We start from the raw sequence: 20,643 nt of genomic DNA, 5'->3' as shown, positions 1-20,643 counted from the left end.
CAGCAAACTCCATCAACATTGTCAGCGAGTCTTCGGCCAAATCGATCAACTCAATAAACATTGAACGTTTAGATTCACGTCTTTAATCAAGTTATTACACAGTAAATGCACAATCCTTCATCTGTTCTGCATTTAATATGAATCGCAGTCATCGTCTCGATGATTATGCTGTCACACACTTCGACTGCATAGAAATATTGGCACCTTAAACAGCAATTTTGGATGTTGTAAACAAAGGACGAAAGATAAGATTTACCGTCTCGTCGACACTGAGGTCATTTGAAATGGAACACAAACTCGGAGTGTTTCCAAAACGGGGAGGAAATCTGCCTTATCCTTTCAAATGAACCACCCCGGCATTTTCTTCAATGGCTTCAGGGGAATCACGAAAAACTTTAAATTAGAATGGCCAACGCGATCTGAATCATCGTCCTCCCGAATGCGAGCCCAGTACTCATACAGTGTTAGGTGTACTCTGTATCGGTTCTGAACTTGTAGTATATTGTGTGTAATAATTGAAACTTGTTGTCAGTACACTGATGCCTGGAGTATTTCTCAATGTTTTGTTGCATTGCTTCATATTGTAATTCGACGCTACTACATCATAATTACTGTAATCATTAAAAATACTATTTTTAATAAACGTATTACTTACTCATACTTGGTGAAATTGGCCCACATAGCTGTCATTTGAGCTCTGACGATTCCTTCAGGAGAATTAGGGTCAAGTGTCGATGACGGGAACAAATAGTGTACGTCATGTCCGTGAGTTGCGCCTGAAAATAAATAACAGATTTGTGATTCCTGATATAACATTAACATTTAATGTTCAGTGATACGCAAACTTCTATTTCTGTTGCCTACGCCAAAATTCTTTCTAAAGAATTAATGTATTATTTACTTTTTTTAGTCTATGGATTTAGTTTGATCTTCGATTACTTAAATTATATTATTTCCGTTGCGAGAAAATTCCGCACATGGTTAAGTACGAAGTTATGAGCCAACATGAGGCACTTTTGTCCTGCCCGGTCGCAGTGGCCGAGCGGTTCTAGGCGCTTCAGTCTGGAACCGTGCGACCGCTACGGTCGCAGGTTCGAATCCTGCCTCGGGCATGGTGTGTGTGATGTCCTTAGGTTTAAGTAGTTGTAAGTTCTAGGGGACTGATGGCCTCAGATGCTAAGTCCCATAGTGCTCAGAGCCATTTGAACCATTTTGTTTTGCTGACATAGCACTGACTGACGTTAAATAAGAATATTTTCTCTTCATAAGCTCAAGCAAGAATACGAGACTTAAATCCATGCCACGTCTTACCTGAAAATGAGTCGTTTGAACGTACATTTGTGCTTCGTGCCAATGCCAGGCGAAAAAGATGAGTCCAATTGTCGTCAAATTAGATCTGCCATATCGGTAGTCCCGGCTGCCAATTGTTCTCCATGTTCGCTATATGCACATGTACCCCGAAAAGTCGGTAGCATCGACACGTTTCCGTTGGAAGTTCAGGAGGATTACTTAGTCATAAATTTAATCTATTCCTAAAGAAGAAACAACGTTTTTTTTCACTGAGAGTGTTGTGAGTGTTCTATAGTTGAAAAAAGCGACCAACAGCGGGATTATCAGTATTAGTAGTAAAATCAACTGTTGCACGAGACTTCTCTCTCTCTCTCTCTCTTTCTCTCTCTCTCTCTCTCACACACACACACACACACACACACACACACACACTCACTCTCTCTCTCTCTCTCTCTCTCTCTCTCTCTCTCTCTCTCTCTGTCACATACACACACACACAGACACACGCACGTCATTGTGTGAAATCTAGGATTCTATAGAATGTGTAGTTAACGTATAGATTGCCAAAAATGGAATGTCAAAGTATGAAAAGATTGATATTTTATACATTGCTGGACGTTGTATATTTTGCCGGATTGTCTGCTGGCAAACTATAGAATATGCCTAATCCTGCCATTGTTTCCCGCCACCACTGTAGCAAGTGGCGCTCGAGACTTTAATAGTTGCTTAGGCAGCGTATTGTTGTACGGAGTTCAACTATGACACCACGGATGTCGCTATAATAGTGCTCCACCGTAAAGAATCCGGGTGAAGTTCAATGGACGCTCTCCGTCGTCCTTTGCCGGTGGTCTTGTATCGCCATGTCGGAAGGAAGTCTAGTGACAAGACAGGAATCACGCCACGTTTACACGTTACGATGGTTCTGCGGTGAATTTTTTCAGTTAAGGGCCAGTGCTGCTAAAAATTGTGTTTTCCTAACCAAAACTAGTTACCGAATGTTAGTCAGCAAATTCAAAAAGGCAAAAACGACCGAGAATAAGGAACCATGGGACTATTGGCTGCTGAAACACTATGACGTAATCATGGTCGACAATAAGATTAAGTCGGTCTATTCTATTAAAGAAGATACGAGTGCTATTTAATTTTACATCGTGGATTCAAATGGTTCAAATGGCTCTGAGCACTATGGGACTTAACATCTATGGTCATCAGTCCCCTAGAACTTAGACCTAACCTAAGGACATCACACAACACCCAGTCATCACGAAGCAGAGAAAATCCCTGACCCCGCCGGAAATCGAACCCGGGAACCCGGCCGTGGGAAGCGAGAACGCTACCGCACGACCACGAGCTGCGGACTACATCGTGGACTCCGAGTTAATTGATATACAGGGTGTTACAAAAAGGTACGGCCAAACTTTCAGGAAACATTCCTCACACACAAAGAAAGAAAATATGTTATGTGGACATGTGTCCGGAAACGCTTACTTTCCATGTTAGAGCTCATTTTATTACTTCTCTTCAAATCACATTAATCATGGAATGGAAACACACAGCAACAGAACGTACCAGCGTGACATCAAACACTTTGTTCCACGAAATGTTCAAAATGTCTTCCGTTAGCGAGGATACATGCATCCACTCTCCATCGCATGGAATCCGTGATGCGCTGATGCAGCCCTGGAGAGTGGCATATTGTATCACAGCCGTCCACAATACGAGCACGAAGAGTCTTTACATTTGGTACTGGGGTTGCGTAGACAAGAGCTTTCAAATGCCCCCATAAATGAAAGTCAAGAGGGTTGAGGTCAGGAGAGCGTGGAGGCCATGGAATTGGTCCGCCTCTACCAATCCATCGGTCACCGAATCTGTTGTTGAGAAGCGTACGAACACTTCGACTGAAATGTGCAGGAGCTCCATCGTGCATGAACCACATGTTGTATCGTACTTGTAAAGGCACATGTTATAGCAGCACAGGTAGAGTATTCCGTATGAAATCATGATAACGTGCTCCATTGAGCGTAGGTGGAAGAACATGGGGCCCAATCAAGACATCACCAACAATGCCTACCCAAACGTTCACAGAAAATCTGTGTTGATGAAGTGATTGCACAATTGCGTGCGGATTCTCATCAGCCCACACATGTTGATTGTGAAAATTTACAATTTGACCACGTTGGAATGAAACCTCATCCGTAAAGAGAACATTTGCACTGAAACGAGGATTGACACATTGTTGGATGAACCATTCACAGAAGTTTACCCGTGGAGGCCAATCACCTGCTGATAGTGCCTGCACACGCTGTACATGGTACAGTGACGCGGTCAACGTTACCTTGTACAGCAGCAACTTGTCTGACGCTGACATTAGTGTTATCGTCAACTGCACGAAGAGGTTGCCTCGTCCATTGCAGGTGTCCTCGTCGTTCTAGGTCTTCCCCAGTCGCGAGTCATAGGCTGTAATGTTCCGTGCTCCCTAAGACGCCGATCAATTGCTTCGAACGTCTTCCTGTCGGGACACTTTCGTTTTGGAAATCTGTCTCGATACAAACGTACCGCGCCACGGTTATTGCCCCGTGCTAATCCATACATCAAATGGGCATCTGCCAACTCCGCATTTGTAAACATTGCACTGACTGCAAAACCACGTTTGTGATGAACACTAACCTGTTGATGCTACGTACTCATGTGCTTGATGCTAGTACTGTAAGGCAATGAGTCGCATGTCAACACAAGCACCGAAGTCAACATTGCCTTCCTTCAATTGGGCCAACTGGCGGTGAATCGAGGAGGTACAGTACATACTGACGAAACTAAAATGAGCTCTAAGATGGAAATTAAGCGTTTCCGGACACATGCCCACATAACATCTTTTTTTATTTGTGTGTGAGGAATGTTTCCTGAAAGTTTGGCCATACCTTTTTGTAACATCCTGTATTTCGAAATTCTCATTTGGCTATTGGTCACGGGAGACCAGATCAAGATGCTGAAAAAATTTTCACTCAAATATAAGAACATTACCCGTCCGATAATGAGCTGTACACTCACCTATGTGAACCTTGCAAGAGAAGAAAAATAATATTACAAAAGTTGCGGTCAAGCCAATGTTTTTTTTTTCAATTCGGTTCCCGTTGTTTGGTCGAACTTGCAAATTTTCAGCCCCATTCTGATGGAGAGTACAAGTTCATAATGGTCTAACAAGAACGTTTCACTAAGTTTGTTGTTCTCACGGCTTGAAACCACAGAGAGCGGAAGAGGTAGCTTACCTCATGACCGACATATTTTCATCGCTTGGTGTTCCAACGATTCTACAGCCCAATAACGGCATGGAATTTGCAAACGATGTGGTAGGCAGCCGAAAGGAGTGTTAGCCCACCTTGAAAATCGCCCATGGTAAGTCGCGCCACTCACAGGGTGAGGAGACCGTCGAAAGAGCAAATCGGGACATTGAACATATGCTGTGTGCTTGGAAGCAAGATGAAAAAAAAACTAGCTGATGGAATAACGGGCTGCGGTTCGTTCAACTTATGAAAAACAGAGGCTTTCATTCTGGGATTAACAGGACACCATACAAAGCTCAGTTCGGCTGCAAAGCTAGCGTAGATTTCTAGACGATCTGGATGGCCGGACGCGAATTTGAACCGTCGTCTTCCTAAATGCGACGCCAGTGTGATGATCACTGGGCCATCTCAGTCTGTGGCCAAAATTCTCGACGAAAAACTGGTCTCACGGTAGAATTTTATGAGATGGAGTTGGACTGTGAGAGATAAGGTTAATCAGTAGCCGTCCATTAACACGAACAGACTACCGGTCGCCACTTCGAAGAGTTGTAAGTAGAGGTCGCCCAGCTAATATAGGGAACCGCTCGAACGTTTCTTTAATATTTCATTTTATATGGTTCAGTCATAAGTCGTTGTGGCTTACGCGCTATGTAACATCTCTGCTACAGCTGAGGAAGAAACTGTCCCTACGCCCCCGCTGTTTCAACCAATAGGAAACGAAGGGAACGAACCGCGCTGGCCACATCCGAAGACCGTGACAGGTCCTCTCTGGCACCGGCATTCAGCTACGGGGACATGCTTCCTTCCTTACTCCTTTAATGACCTAGGTCCTGAATAGGCAAACGAAAACTATCTGGTCAAAATTATCAGGAAACTACAAGAGGATATTAACTGGCGTGCGTCCACCCTTGGAATTTATGACGGTTTGAACTCTGCTGGGGACACTTACAATGAGGTTTCTGAACGTTCCCGCCGGAGACTGTTTTACAGGACACAGAGACTGAGAAAGAACTGGAAAAAGTAATAGAGAGCGTACAAAAAACATAACAGCAGAAAGAAAGACGAGATGAATCAATACAAAAGGCACAACTCCCTGCAGAAAATATAGATGAGACTACAAACCACGATGGAGGAAAGCAAAACATTTATCGAAAATCCTTCCGTTTCTGATATCTGTTACATCTGCTTAAAGAAAACCAGCGGTGCTCGTTTGTACACGTCAAGAGTGTGGGTGAAACGCTCGTGCCATTTGTCGACAATCTCCTAAAGACGATGACGACGACGAAGTACAACGTTATGGGATTAACATTTCGTATAGTGTTTGCTTCGATATTGAGAAAGCTGTCCAAAGTAAAACGGAATCGAAATTCAACCTTCAGATTCAGGCCAAGAAATTTAAAAGGTATTCTGATAAAAAAGCCCTTATGTGCCTTTGGGTGCCTCGGTAAGAGGTTCGATATTCAATGTCGACAAAGGGCGATATGATTCACGCAGTCTGTTGGTAGTTGTTATGAACGTGACAGAAGGAGGGTTTCACTGACTTGGAACTGCAGAAGGAATCTAGAAGCATGTGTTATGTAACTAATAACGTTGTGTTTCCGTGAATGGTACACTGTGACATTTTTGAATAGGTCTTTAGTGGAGGAAATGAATAACCGAATAAAAAATACAGGGTGCCATGTGAAAGTCATACCGCTGTTCATATCTTTGTAAAAAACAAAGCTCCAACGAAGGCAATCATGCTGGTTGATGTCCCCATGACCTCTAAAGAAAATTTGCTAGAAACATTTTGTAATTTTCATCTGGACAAACAGTTACTTTGAGTGGTTAAGATAAATGGAACGCCCCATATATATATATATACATACATACATACGTATATATATATATATATATATATATATATATATATATATATATATATATATATATATAATTCTACCGTACGTGTGTATGTCACTGAACTCCTCCTAAACGGCAGGATCGATTTGAATGAATTTTTTTGTATGCGTTTGGGTGGCGCCCTGGATGGTTTGGATTCAAAAATCAGCCAGGCAGATGGCGCTGCAGTCGGTATCTAGGATATTTATCTATACAGCAACTAAACGGCTGGATCGATTTGAATGAATTTTTGTGTATGCATTCAAGTGGGGGCCTGGATGATTTAGATTCACAACTCAGCCTGGCAGATGGCGTTGCATTTTTGTGTGCAATATTGAGTATATTATATTCAGATATAAGTTACGTGCATAAGATTTCGTTTATTTTTCGACATTTTCATTTGAGTGTATTATATTGTGTTTCGTTATTTTGACATTTTAATTTTTTTGTACGGTGTCTTCTGATATTTCAGATCTCACATTTCTATGAATATTAAGTGTATTATATTCACATAGAAGTTACGTACATAAAACAATGCTACGTCTTCGTGGACGAGGAAGAAATATTGGTCGACGGACTCGGAATTCACAATTAGTCCAGAACCGTCGGTTAAATGGATCGGCAGAAGATGAATTGACTGACAATGAAAGTTTAAGAAACCAGGCTGCAATCAGACTTGCTAATGAAAGTCAAGAGCAACGCAGCGAACGCCTTCGAGCTGCAAAATGACAACTATACGATAGTCATCAAAGCAGACAAAGTACCATCTGGGCAGCACGCGGGTCGATATAATGCACCGACCATTAATGAAGTTGCAGTTGTTATGGTTGGCGGCGCATTTGAACGTCGAGATGTACGAATCCAACGCAGAGATAACACAGTGCATACGACTGAAGAAAGTCATCGCTCTTACGACGCTTTGCAATATCCATTGATATTTTGGGAAGGAGAAGATGGATATCATTTAAATATCAAACAAAGAAATCCAACAACACGTACAATCTACACATGTCATTACCTAATATTTTATTTCTATGCACGATTAATTTTTTTGTCTTAATTATATCTTTACTTTGCAGGTACAGAAACCAGCAAGAAAGTGAGAGCGATGAACTTCTACGGGTATCGGTTGATGATTCGTGCCAATGAAGACAATAATATTCTCCGATGCCAACAGCTGTTTCATCAATACGTCGTTGATATGTATGTGATAATTGAAAGCGAGCGATTACGATACATCAGGTATAATCAAGCGAAACTTCGTGCAGAGGAATACATTCATTTGCGTGATGCTATTGTTGGCAACGTAAATGGAATAACTAATATCAACGACATCGGTACTTCACATATTCTTCCATCATCATATATTGGTAGCCCATGTCATAGTCAAGAATATATTCAAGACGCCATGACTTTTGTGCGCGCGTACGGACGACCAGATCTGTTCATTACATTTACGTGTAATCCAAAATGGGATGAAATTAAAACTGCGTTGTTGCCAGGTCAAACTGCAGTAGATCGGTACGATATCACTGCACATGTCTTCAGAAAAAAAGTTAAAATCGTTGATGAACTTAATTATACATTCCTCTGTATTTGGCAAAACACGTTACTGGCTGTATTCTGTTGAATGGCAAAAACGAGGTTTGCCACAAGCGCATATTTTGATTTGGTTGGTCGACAAAATACAGTCCGAAGAAACTGATAAAATTATCTGAGCAGCTATTCCGGATAGGAATATCGATCAAGAATTGTATGAGATTGTAACCGCTAACGTGATCCATGGTCCATGCGGTGCTATAAACATGACGGCACCGTGCATGGACCATGGAAAACGTGCGAAAAGTTTTCTAAAAAGTTGTGTAAATGATACAATCACTAATATGTACGGTTAACCATTGTATCGTCATAGAGACACCGACCATGGTGGTCAATCACATCAATTACGCATGACAAACGGTACAACAGTTGACATTGACAATCACTGGGTGGTTCCGTATTCACCATTGCTGTGTAAAATCTACCAAGCAAGCCGGTCACGGTGGCCAAGCGGTTCTAGACGCTTCAGTCCGGAACCTCGCGACTGCTGCGGTCGCAGGCTCGAATCCTGCCTCGGGCATGGATGTGTGTGATATCCTTAAGTTAGTTAGTTTTAAGTCGTTGTAAGTTCTAGGGGACTGATGACCTCAGATGTTAAGTCCCATAGGGCTCAGAGCCATTTGAACCATGTACCAAGCACACATAAACATTCAGCTCTGCAGTTCAGTGACGTCCATAAAATATATATGTAAATATGTCCATAAGGGCAGTGATATGGCTGTATTTGCTGTTCACAGTGTCAACGGAAACGATGAAATAACACGCTATCAAATGGGCCGATACATCAGCAGCAATGAAGCAGTTTGGCGTATTTTGGGTTTTCCGATACGCGAAAGAGACCCTGCTGTTATACGTTTGGCCGCGCACCTTGAAAATGGACAGCGTGTTTATTTCACGGAAGAGACTGCTCTACAACGTGCATCAATTGACCCAAAATCCACATTAACTGAGTTTTTCGAACTACACAACCGACCAGGTATTCCCGGTCAATTCGCGAAGACATTAATGTGCCACGATATTTCACATGGAACAAACAGTCAAAAAAGAGGGAACCATGAAAGCGAGGTGTTCCGGTTGAAGGATACAATGGCATATTTATGGGAAATACATTAGGCCGATTATACACCATCCAAAGCAACGCGAATGTTGCTTCTTGCGTTTTTTTGTTGGTTAATGTTCCTAGACCGACGTCCTTCCAATACTTGCGAACAGTCAATCGCATTTTGTATGACACATTTCATGATGCGTGTCGCGAATTACATTTGCTGGAAGATGACAACCATTGGGATATTACAACTGCAGATGCAGCATTGAGCCCGGGAATGAGATATTGTTCAAATCAATCGACACTGTTACCGATCCTGACGAAGCAGTCAACTATCCTGTTGAATTTTTGAATTCGCTGGATTTACCAGGAATGCCACCATATAACTTGCGATTAAAAATTGGCTCACGTATCATTTTGCTTTGGAATTTAAATGCACCTAAGCTATGCAACGGTACAAGATAAGTCATAAAAAAGATTATGGGCAATGTTCTTGAAGTTACAATTTTGAACGGCGAATTTGGAGGTGAAGTTGTTCTCCTGCCACGAATCCCAATGATCCCTTCAGACTCACCCATTCCATTCAGACGTCTGCAATTTCCAATTCGCTTGGCATTTGCCATGACTATTAATAAGTCACAAAGTCAAACAATGTCGATATGTGGGTAGGATCTAGAAAATCCGGTCTTTTCACATGGCCAATTATATGTGGCGTGTTCTCGCGTTGGAAAACCGTCAAGTTTATCCATTAATACTCCTAAGGACTTGACTAAAAATATTGTTCATCAACTGGCATTAAGATAAAATTAAACAAACATTATTGATTATAACAAATGGATTTTTTTTAAAAATTGATGTTATTTAAAAAAAGGAATAATGAAATTGTTACATTATTTGTCTTTCATTTCATACTTTGTTTAATATCCTAATCGCTTGAAATATCATGCAGGACAACGTCTGTCGGATTAGCCTAGGTCGAATCCGTTTATCCCAGTTAGAATTTACTTGCTTTACGATTAATTGGTACGTCATAGTCTGAATTAATTTTGCCTAATCGGAACACATGCCACTGCCTGGACGAACGGGGAATCTCCGAATCATCTCCGGCTCGGTCCTCGGGCCTCTTAACGGCTCTTTCTCGCACTGTTCTTTGTTTTGAACGGTATTTTGCATCGACGAGTGCGCTTGTTAAGTTTATGGTTGCGTTTAAAAGATTTTATTATAATCGTAGTATAATTATTGTGAGGCGTTTCATCATGGATGAGCCTTCGTGTAGTAGACAAGCCAATAAAAAGCTGTGGAGAGGAAAGTTTCTGGAGGAAATTTTGCAGACTGAAAATAAAAAGTCTTCTCATTATAATGTGTTATCAGTAGACGAATATCCCGAGTTTGTTAAACAAGTAGAAGACGCGGAAAAGTTGGAAAAAAGAACATCATTACAAAGAAGAAGCATGAAACGACTTGCTGTTTTGAAAATTGGTGATGTGAAAAAACTCATTGCACGGTGTGATGGGAATATAAAATACTTTGTTCCAGTTGATGACGCAACTCTTGTAGCTGTGGGTCATGGTGGTGGCGATAGGATGTTAACCGAGACATCAAAAAAATATGCCAATATCACAAAGGAAATGATGTGCCTCTATTTATCAATGTGTGATGTTTGTCAACAAAAGAAGGCAAAAATGAAAAGAGGGCTAGTTTCTAAGGCAATTCTCCATTCGGAGATGAATAGCTGATGCCAAGTCGATTTGACTGATTTCGAAACACAATCAGACGGTAATTTAAAATTCATCCTAGTTTGCTAAGACCATCTCACAAAATTTGTTCTCTGTCGTGCGTTAACATCAAAGAGGGCTGAAGAAATGAATGTCATTTGAATGACATATTCCTAACTGTAGGGGCGCCGTGCATTCTTCAGTCTCATAATGGCAGAGAATTTGTCAATAATGTTACAAGTGAACTCGAAAATCTTTGGTCAGAACTGAAAATTGAGCATGGAAAACCCAGGCACAGCCACAGTCAGAGTCCTGTTGAACGTGCCAACCAAGACACTGGAAATTGATAAGGTATTGGTTAAAGGACAGCAATTCGACGAAGTGGTCGGAAGGATTAAGGTATGTGAAATTCATAAAAAATCTGGCATAAAACAATCACCTTACAAAGCATGATTCGGAATCGGACCTAGAGTAGGACTTTCCACTTCCTCGTTGCCTCAAGAAATCATAAATGATATTCAGGCTAAAGATGCTCTCAAGAAGGTAATCGAAGGTGACAGCAATACTGAACAGTACGAAGACAGTGATGATAACATTGTGAAAATTGTCACAAACGACATTCAAAATGCTAGAAAGATTGCGACAGAAAATTGAAAAGAAAAAAACAAGCTGAAAGAATGAAAGCTTCCTCTGACAAATCTCATCCACCAGCTGACATTAGAGACCACGTAACCATACCTATTCCAGATATAGATAAAGGCAGAGGTGACCTTCTAAACATAATTGGTGTTATACTTAAAAGACTGATGAAGGCCTCTACAAAGTTGGCACCAAACATGGCGTACTTCAGAAACATTATTACAGGTATAATTTTATTACAATTTTCCATAATTTTTTGTAATCAAATATTAAAAGATATTTGTTTTGCCTTTTTTATTTTTTTGGTACTGATTTTGACGACCGTATTCAGAAGTTTTTAGATGTGGGAGACATTAACCAGGATATTAGAATATCTTTAAGGACTGCAGCCAAAAAACATTCTGTTGGAGCAGGGCAACGCCTCGTGAAACGCAGTTGCATGAAAAAATTTACAACAAACAAATGCGATTATAAGAAACACAAGGTGCCACCAAAGTAAACCTTGCAAAAATAAGTAAATAAGCAAATTGCAGATAAGGTGATTTCTATGGATGGATATATGTAAGTTGATCTAGTGATAAATGTGAAAATACTTTTTAGTTAATAAATAACTTTAATGAATCATAGTGACTCTTTTATTTCTATTCCTTTATTCAGTTTACTTTGTAAAGCATACAGACGATACAAACTATGTGAAATTAGTTCAGACTAGGACGTACCAGTTTATCCTAAAACATGTAAATTCTACCTAGGATAAACCTATTCAACCTTAGATAAACTGTTTTATCCTATCAGTAACAGGATGAACGAGTTTGGCTTAAGCGAAACTAGTTCATCCTAAAATCGGGTTTGACCGGAAACATATATATCTTTTCCTAGTCAAAACTGGTCAGAAATTTGCTCCAATGCTTATATGGCACTCCTGACGTCGAGAGCAGGGGAACCCAAGGAAAGCAATGATATGTCCATACATACATTGTATGATATGTCCATAGTTTGGCCAATGTGTCCATCCTACCTTTACATCGTGACTTTTACGGAGTGGAATAAATTCAAAGAACAGTATTTCCTAGAGTTCCCATTACATCACAGAAATGACGTCAAATCTCTCCCAAGATACAAAGAAGGCCGAAGAGGAAACTGAGTACTCTTTCATGTATTGGTTTATAACGTAATCTCTTACTAGGCAGCTACTCTATGATGGTGACCTATGATTGTAGTGAGTTATAGTACTGAGTTGTACATGGTAAACTAACACTTCCGGAGATGCACGTGCGCATTAGCAGTTCCAGCAAGATCTGAAGGCAAAATTCTTCAGAATTCTGTATAGTTTACAGTCTAACTGTTTTGCTATCTTAAGCTTCTGGATGAGTTTGTGTTTGAAATTGTACCTTTACTCAAACTGTCTGTCCTGAGTGCTTTACAAATAAACCCACTAGGCTACATTAGATAAATATGACCAATTTAAAGACTTTACTGCTACAGGTGACCTAATGTTACTTGAGTAATCACTCTCAAGACAAAAAAGCAGACAGTGTGAAACAACGTCCAGATCTGTTGTCTAGCAAATCAGTAAAAATTGTTTTAAAATTTTGGGAACACTTATTTTGGTACGCTTTCTCTAGACAGAACCAAATCTGTTCAGTTTGAAACGTTTATATGATACGAACCACATGATTTGTGATTCACTAATAGTAATGTCAAATGACATTATCTTTCGACGACATTCAGTATTATTGATGTGTTTGGGATGTGAGACAGTTGATATGAGAAACGCCATGTTAGTTGAGAGAGACTATTGTGCTCGAGCTCCGTGTATGTTCTGTATTCTTACGTCTTTTGCCACTAGCAAATGTCGCTGTTATTGATTGATTGTCAAAAGTTATCCTAGGATGAAATGCTGTTATCCTTGCCTTTATCACCAAACAAGTAGTTCCTTATCAGCAATATAATGTAAAAAAATATCTATTTATGACACCTCATACACGGAAAAAGTACCAGTCAAGTGAACGATGTAATGATTAACATTTAATGATAATTTCCTGAGTGTAAGGCTTCTCTCACCTGGTCCTTCAGGGAATACGCTGAGAGGGCCGACAAATGTGAACTGGTAGTAGAATACCGGCTCAGAGGAATAACGAGCCATCCTCTGGACAACTGCGTGCACGCCTTCCACGAAGCATTCGTGAGTGTCGAACTGTAAAATATAATTGAACGAGACACATCAACATTATGAAGACGTAAGAGTGAAGTATGTAAACACAGTACTCTGCGTTACTTAAGGCTAATACTATAACATTACTCGAATATAATTGCTTCACAAGGACAAGAAAGTGTTCGCGAAGTAAAATAATAGAATGCTAATGATCGAGTGCTCAGTCTACATTGTTTGCATGTTGAAAAAATCTACTTTATGGGCAGCTGGTGGGCTTCACTCTAACATAATGATTATCCTTGATTGTTTTGCAGTGACATGAGCTTCGGACAGGTCTTTATACACAGCCAAGGAATATGCAGACCAACTGATACTGTAATTCTGCAACAGAGTGCTGCCACAGGGCTTACGCAGCACCTTTCAACGTGGTGTTCTATCGTCAGTTGGTGATTGGGTTACTGCATAGTGTAGCACAATGTGGCGTTTCCACAGCCGACTACGTAATGGGAATCTCCCTCTTGTCATAAAATACGCAGCCGGAGGGAGTACAAATGCCTCCAGCTCAGCCAGTAGCAACATCCCTTCAGCGCCATGCTTTCGAACAGTGTCCACGCGAGTCACCGGTAGAACGTACTGTTAAGCTAATCCAGCTTCATCGAGCAGCATCAGCAACTTGGCGTTGTTGCTGATCTGCGATCTGTCAGCTAGCCCTGATTCTTCCACACTTCGAACTGGATGCACTGAGGCCAGTCTGCCCAGTGGGCGCCATTGTCTGACACTCCAGAGAGTCTCCGAGGGTTCTGGGTTCGATGTGAGTCCAGCTCGCTCTCTTCCTGCAGCCACGGTTCACAGGTTACATACACCCTTCGCTACCTTCGCGTGCCATGGACCTGACACACTCCCGGGTCAGCAAAGTTTCCTTCACTGGTAGCTGCTGCCACGCTGTCACAACATTGCACTGCCTCTGCATATCCACTACCCACTGTCGGAACCGGGTTCACTGCCACCGATGCTCTGAATGGGAGGCAACAGTGACCAAATGGTCTGTTTCTTCCATTCAATGAGCGTTATTTTACAATATCGCACAGCTCGCCTGCCAGTAAACACGTGTGCTAGTTGATTTGCTGACATCGTCAGTGAAAGCAGGAGACTATATTCTGTATCCTTTTAGAATACTTTACTGCCTGGATCGCAAGTTTTGCTACATAGATAACCAGTTTCAGCCAGTTCAGTTCTCATCGTCAGATCCATAATCACAGAACTTGCTACATATGAGTCATATAGAGTGCTGAGCCCTTTCACACAGCGCAAAACACCGAAGCCATATCCCATGTTTATGATGATCTAACACTCTATGAAATAATAACCATAAACAGTGGAACTCTAATTTCCCTGTTTCCGTCAGGGGGACAACGTCAATTGGTTCCCAATTCATGTAAGATGGAATTTTATATTGCTTATCGTTATTGTCTGAGAAAGTGCAATGACATCATACACATGGATTCAGTGCTATTTTTTTGCACTTTGTGATAATGCTTAGCACTCTATATAGCATCTAATTCTTTGCCACTTCGGTGATTATAGATCTGAAGATAGCCGTCGAACTGGCTGAATCTTCTTAGCTACGTGAGAAAATCTGCGATCTAAGCAAAGAAAGCGTTCTAAAAGCACAATAAACTCTCACATTTACGCTAGACATATACCAATTATGTGTCACGACGCATCATCTGTTCAAGAGAATTTTTTCGAGGTTATAGTATCCAGTGACGGTTTACCTAGGCCCATGTGCCGTATGATGTGTGGCGACCAGAAGTTGATTTTCCAGGATAGTGGCTTCTACATCCCATTAGGAGCAGGTGCTTCAGGGCATACTAGACTCGCACCAGAAAAAGTCGCAGCAGCTCGTAGCTATGTCATTTGGCGACAATCCTACAGTGAGAATTGCCAACCACGGATGATTTATCACACCACTAATGAGTCGGCTGATACACACCACAAGAACTTACGTGCAGATGTACACCAGGCTCGAACTCACGCGGGAATCAGTGAAATGCTGTGAATGATGAGGATAATGGGCAAGTGCCACTATATTTCTAATGTGTGGATAATTTGAGGATTTAGGTCTAGCTGGAGTTGTTCTAGAATAGTCCGTGTAGTTGCGATGACCACTGTTCCCAGATGACAGTAGTAAGAGCATCAGCCGAGCGAGCAGGGGAACTCGGTTTGAATACCGGTCTGCCACAAATTTTCAACGTCCTCCATTGATTTTAATTAGTACCCTCTCTGTAATTCCTCGTGTCTTAACACTAAGGGTTCTCAGAGAATGTTGTTGTTCTATAGCAATCGACAAGCGGTTTCTACATTATGAACCACCTCTCTGCAGTTACATCCCATCATCATCACGTTTGCACCAGATATATCTGCCTGTTGACTTATATTGTGGCCCATCTGTCTGCTGTTACTCTCACTTTCAATCAACTAGTCGACACTAGCAGCATCTGCCAGTGGAGTTACATGGCGGCTAATCCATCTGCTGTTATATTCACCTATCATCAACACCTTGTCACCAGTGGTATCTGCCCATGAAACTACACTTTGGCATGCCAATGAAACTACATTGTGGCATGTCTGTCCACTAATACGTTCTCTTCCCATGTTGTCACAGATGGAATCTGTCAATTAAGCTACATTGTGGCCCATCAGTACGCTGTTATATTCACTTGTCATTAACACGTTGTCACCAGTGGCATCTGCCAATGTAGCTACGTTTTGGGCTGTCTATCCACTGTTACCATTCACCTCTCATCAGGACGTTGCCAACAATGCCATCTGTAATTGAGTTACATTGCGGCTGGTCGACGAGCAGTTATGTTCACATTATCAGCATGCTGTCACCAGTTCCAATGGCTAATAGAGCTACATAGTGGCTTGTTTGTACATTGATACATTTCCCTGTCATCAAATCATTGTCATTAATGGCGTCTATAAGTTGAACCGCCGGCCGGTGTGGCCGAGCGGTTCTAGGCGCTTCAGTCTGGAACCGCACGACCGCTACGGTCGCAGGTTCGAATCCTGCTTCGGGCATGGATGTGTGTGATGTCCTTAGGTTAGTTAGGTTTAAGTAGTTCTAAGTTCTTGGAGACTGATGACCTCAGATGTTAAGTCCCATAGTGCTCAGAGCCATTTGAACCATAAGTTGAACCACCTTGTCACCCGTCTACTTACTGCAACATACACCTGTCATTAACGTGTGTCAGTGGAGCTGAATTGTTGTTACATTCACCTGCCATCAACACATTGTCACCAGTGCCATCTCTCAATGGAGATACATTGTGGCATATATATCCGCTGTTACAGTCACCTACCAACTAAACATCGTCACCAATGGCGTCTATCGGTGGAGCCACATTTTGAGCCATATATCCACATCTTTCATCGATTTGTTGTCACTTATGGCATTAGACAGTAGAGCAATATGGTGTCCCATCTATCTGCTGTTACATTAACCTGTCATCAAATTGTTGCCACATCACTGGTATATGCAATGGACCATCTACCCACTGTTACATTCACCAGTCAACAACACATTGTCACCAACGGCATCTACTTGTAGTGCTTCACTGTGGTGCACTAGTCTGTCAACACAAAATTGTGACCATTACCAGTGATCATGTATTTATTTGTGGCTCATCTGCATGCTGTTACATTCACCTGTCAATCCATCGTCACCAATGGCATTTGCCAATAAAGTTACACTGTAGTCCATGTTTCCACTGTTAAATGCAAGTGTCAGTGGTATCTTCTGTCAATGGAGGAACATCGCACTGTTACATTCACCTGTAAACGTCATCTTCCAACCAATGGCACTTGCCATTGGAGGTACGTTGTGGGACATCTCTCTGCTGTTACCCATCATCTTTCATCAAAACATTGTCACAAATGCCATCTGGAACGGATGTACATAGTAGCCCATCTCTTAACAATGGCAGCTGACAAACTACCATTGTGGCCAAAGTATCCACTGTTAACACTCACTTGTCGTCAACATGTTGCCAACAATGGCATTTACCAACAAAGTGTCATTATGGCCCACCTATCTGCTGCTACACTCATTTGTCATCAAAACGTTGTTACCATTGGAAAATAAGCGTTTGGTGTCATTGGGCCGGAGGCCCCTTACAGGGCAGGTTCGGCCGCCTTGATGCAGGTCTTATTTCATTCGACGCCACATTGGGCGACCTGCGCGTCGGATGAGGATGAAATGATGTTGAAGACAACACAACACCGAGTCCCTGAGCAGAGAAAAATCACCGACCCAGCCGGGAATCGAACCTGGGGCCGTAGGACGGCATTCCGTCACGCTGACCACTCACCTGTCGGGGCGGACGTTGTCACCACTCTCATCTGTCAGTGAAACTTTGCTGTGTCCCATCTATCCACTGTTAGATTTATGTCATCAAAAGTGTTGTCATGTGTAGCACATGGCAGTACATTTACACTGTAGCCCACCAATCTGCTGTTGCAATCACCTACCATCAAAACACTGCCACCAATAGCACCTGAAAATAGAGCTACATTGTAATCAGTAGTCCTGCATTCAGGATGACTGGATTGCAATAGTAAAAGTTAATCATTAGGCAAGGAATTATGTTATTGATCATATTTCAGAATTTGTGTGTCATCAAATATCCCTAAGCAACTGATGCACATAGATATGGAATTTCAAGTTGTATGTGAAGCAAAATATTTGCATTCCTTATGTAACATTCGTATAAGCTACATTGTGGTGCAACCATCGACTGTTAGATTCTCCTGTCGTCGACATATCGCCTATAGCTTCTGTCAATCAAGTTTCACTTTGGTCCATCTATTTGCTGTAACGTTCACAATCATAGAAATGTAGCACTAATTGTATCTTCAATGGAGCCATACTTTGGCCCATCTGTCTACTGTTATATTCACCTGTTATCAATATATGGTCGACAATGGCATTTTACTATGGAGCTAAATAGTTGCCCCCTGTCTGCAGTTACATTCACCCAGCATCAAAATGTTCCACCAGTGGCATCTGTCAATGGAACTACATTGTCACCAATCTGTCACATTGTGACCTGTCGTAAACATCTTTTAGTCAATGGAATCAGCTAATTTAAATATATTGTGGCACATCTGTTTGCTGTTACACTCACCTGTCATCAAAATATTATCACCAGTGGTATCTGCAGTCGAGTTACATTGTGGCTCATCTTTCACCAATGGCATCTGGAAAAGCTACATTGTGGCCAAGCTATCCGCTGCCACATTCACCTGTCATCAATATACTCACATTAATTTCATCTGCCAATGATGTTATGTTGTGGGCCATGTATCCGCCATTGAGCTGTCATCAACACATTGTCACCAGTGGAGCTTGCCAAGGGACCTACATTGCAGCCCACCTATCTGCTGCTTCATTCACTGATCATCCAACCTATGTCACCAACAACATCCATCTAAAAAGCTATCGGCTGTTACATGCACCTGCCATCGACACATTGTCAGCAGTGACATTAGCAGTGATACCCAATAATGGTGCTACATTGTATGCCATCTATCTGCTGTTACATTCACCTAACATCAAAGAGTTGACACCAATCTCATCTACAACTGGAGCTAGATTGTGCCCATCTAAGTACTTTCACATTCACCAGTTATGGATATCTCACCTGACAAAATAGTGCCACATTGCAGCTCATCTATCTGCTGTTATATTCACCTGTTGTCAACATTTCACCGGTGACATCTTCAGTGGAGCTACATTCTGACCCATCTTTCCACTGTCACATTCACCTGCCATCAACACGTTGTCATCAATGGTATCTGCCAATGGAGCTACATTGTGGCTCATCGATATGCTGTTACATCCACCTGTTATCAACAAGCTGTCAGCAATGGCGTCTGCCAACAGAGCTACTTTGTGCCCCATAATTCCTCTGTTGCGTTCAGCTGTCATAAACACGTTTTCACCAATAACATCTACATCTACATCTATACTCCGCGAGCCACCTTACGGTGTGTGGCGGAGGGTACTTATTGTACCACTATCTGATCCCCCCTTCCCTGTTCCATTCACGAATTGTGCGTGGGAAGAACGACTGCTTGTAAGTCTCCGTATTTGCTCTAATTTCTCGGATCTTTTCGTTGTGATCATTATGCGAGATATATGTGGGCGGTAGTAATATGTTGCCCATCTCTTCCCGGAATGTGCTCTCTCGTAATTTCGATAATAAACCTCTCCGTATTGCGTAACGCCTTTCTTGAAGTGTCCGCCACTGGAGCTTGTTCAGCATCTCCGTAACGCTCTCGCGCTGACTAAATGTCCCCATGACGAATCGCGCTGGTTTTCGCTGGATCATGTCTATCTCTTCTATTAATCCAACCTGGTAAGGGTCCCATACTGATGAGCAAGCGTTTTGTAAGCTACTTCTTTCGTCGATGAGTCACATTTTCTTAGAATTCTTCCTATGAATCTCAACCTGGCGCCTGCTTTTCCCACTATTTGTTTTATGTGATCATTCCACTTCAGATCGCTCCGGATAGTAACTCCTAAGTATTTTACGGTCGTTACCGCTTCCAATGATTTACCACCTATTGCATAATCGTACTGGAATGGATTTCTGCCCCTATGTATGCGCATTATATTACATTTATCTACGTTTAGGGAAAGCTGCCAGCTGTCGCACCATGCATTAATCCTCTGCAGATCCTCCTGAAGTACGTACGAGTCTTCTGATGTTGCTACTTTCTTGTAGACAACCGTGTCATCTGCAAATAGCCTCACGGAGCTACCGATGTTGTCAACTAAGTCATTTATGTATATTGTAAACAATAAAGGTCCTATCACGCTTCCCTGCGGTACTCCCGAAATTACCTCTACATCTGCAGATTTTGAACCGTTAAGAATGACATGTTGTGTTCTTTCTTCTAGGAAATCCTGAATCCAATCACAAACCTGGTCCGATATTCCGTAAGCTCGTATTTTTTTCACTAAACGTGAGT

The 20,643-nt window shown here is 41.8% G+C and overlaps 1 protein-coding gene across 1 annotated transcript in view; it reads right to left on the bottom strand.

The window, feature by feature from the left end:
• The window catches only part of LOC124775774 (venom carboxylesterase-6-like), a 144,514-nt gene extending 124,944 nt beyond the window's left edge, over window positions 1-19,570 (bottom strand). The window contains exons 1-2 of the mRNA XM_047250604.1: window positions 19,379-19,570; window positions 13,515-13,647 (exon numbers count right to left, since the gene is read on the bottom strand). Of these exons, the coding sequence (XP_047106560.1) occupies window positions 13,515-13,647; window positions 19,379-19,570 (325 nt within the window). The remainder of the gene's footprint in view (window positions 1-13,514; window positions 13,648-19,378) is intronic.
• Between the last annotated feature and the right edge of the window lie 1,073 nt (window positions 19,571-20,643).

The sequence above is a fragment of the Schistocerca piceifrons genome, chromosome 2 (assembly GCF_021461385.2).
Source record: "Schistocerca piceifrons isolate TAMUIC-IGC-003096 chromosome 2, iqSchPice1.1, whole genome shotgun sequence".
Classification (NCBI taxonomy): domain Eukaryota; kingdom Metazoa; phylum Arthropoda; class Insecta; order Orthoptera; family Acrididae; genus Schistocerca; species Schistocerca piceifrons.
The sequence above is the reverse complement of the archived record's forward strand: the minus strand, read 5'-3'. Positions and strand labels throughout refer to the sequence as shown.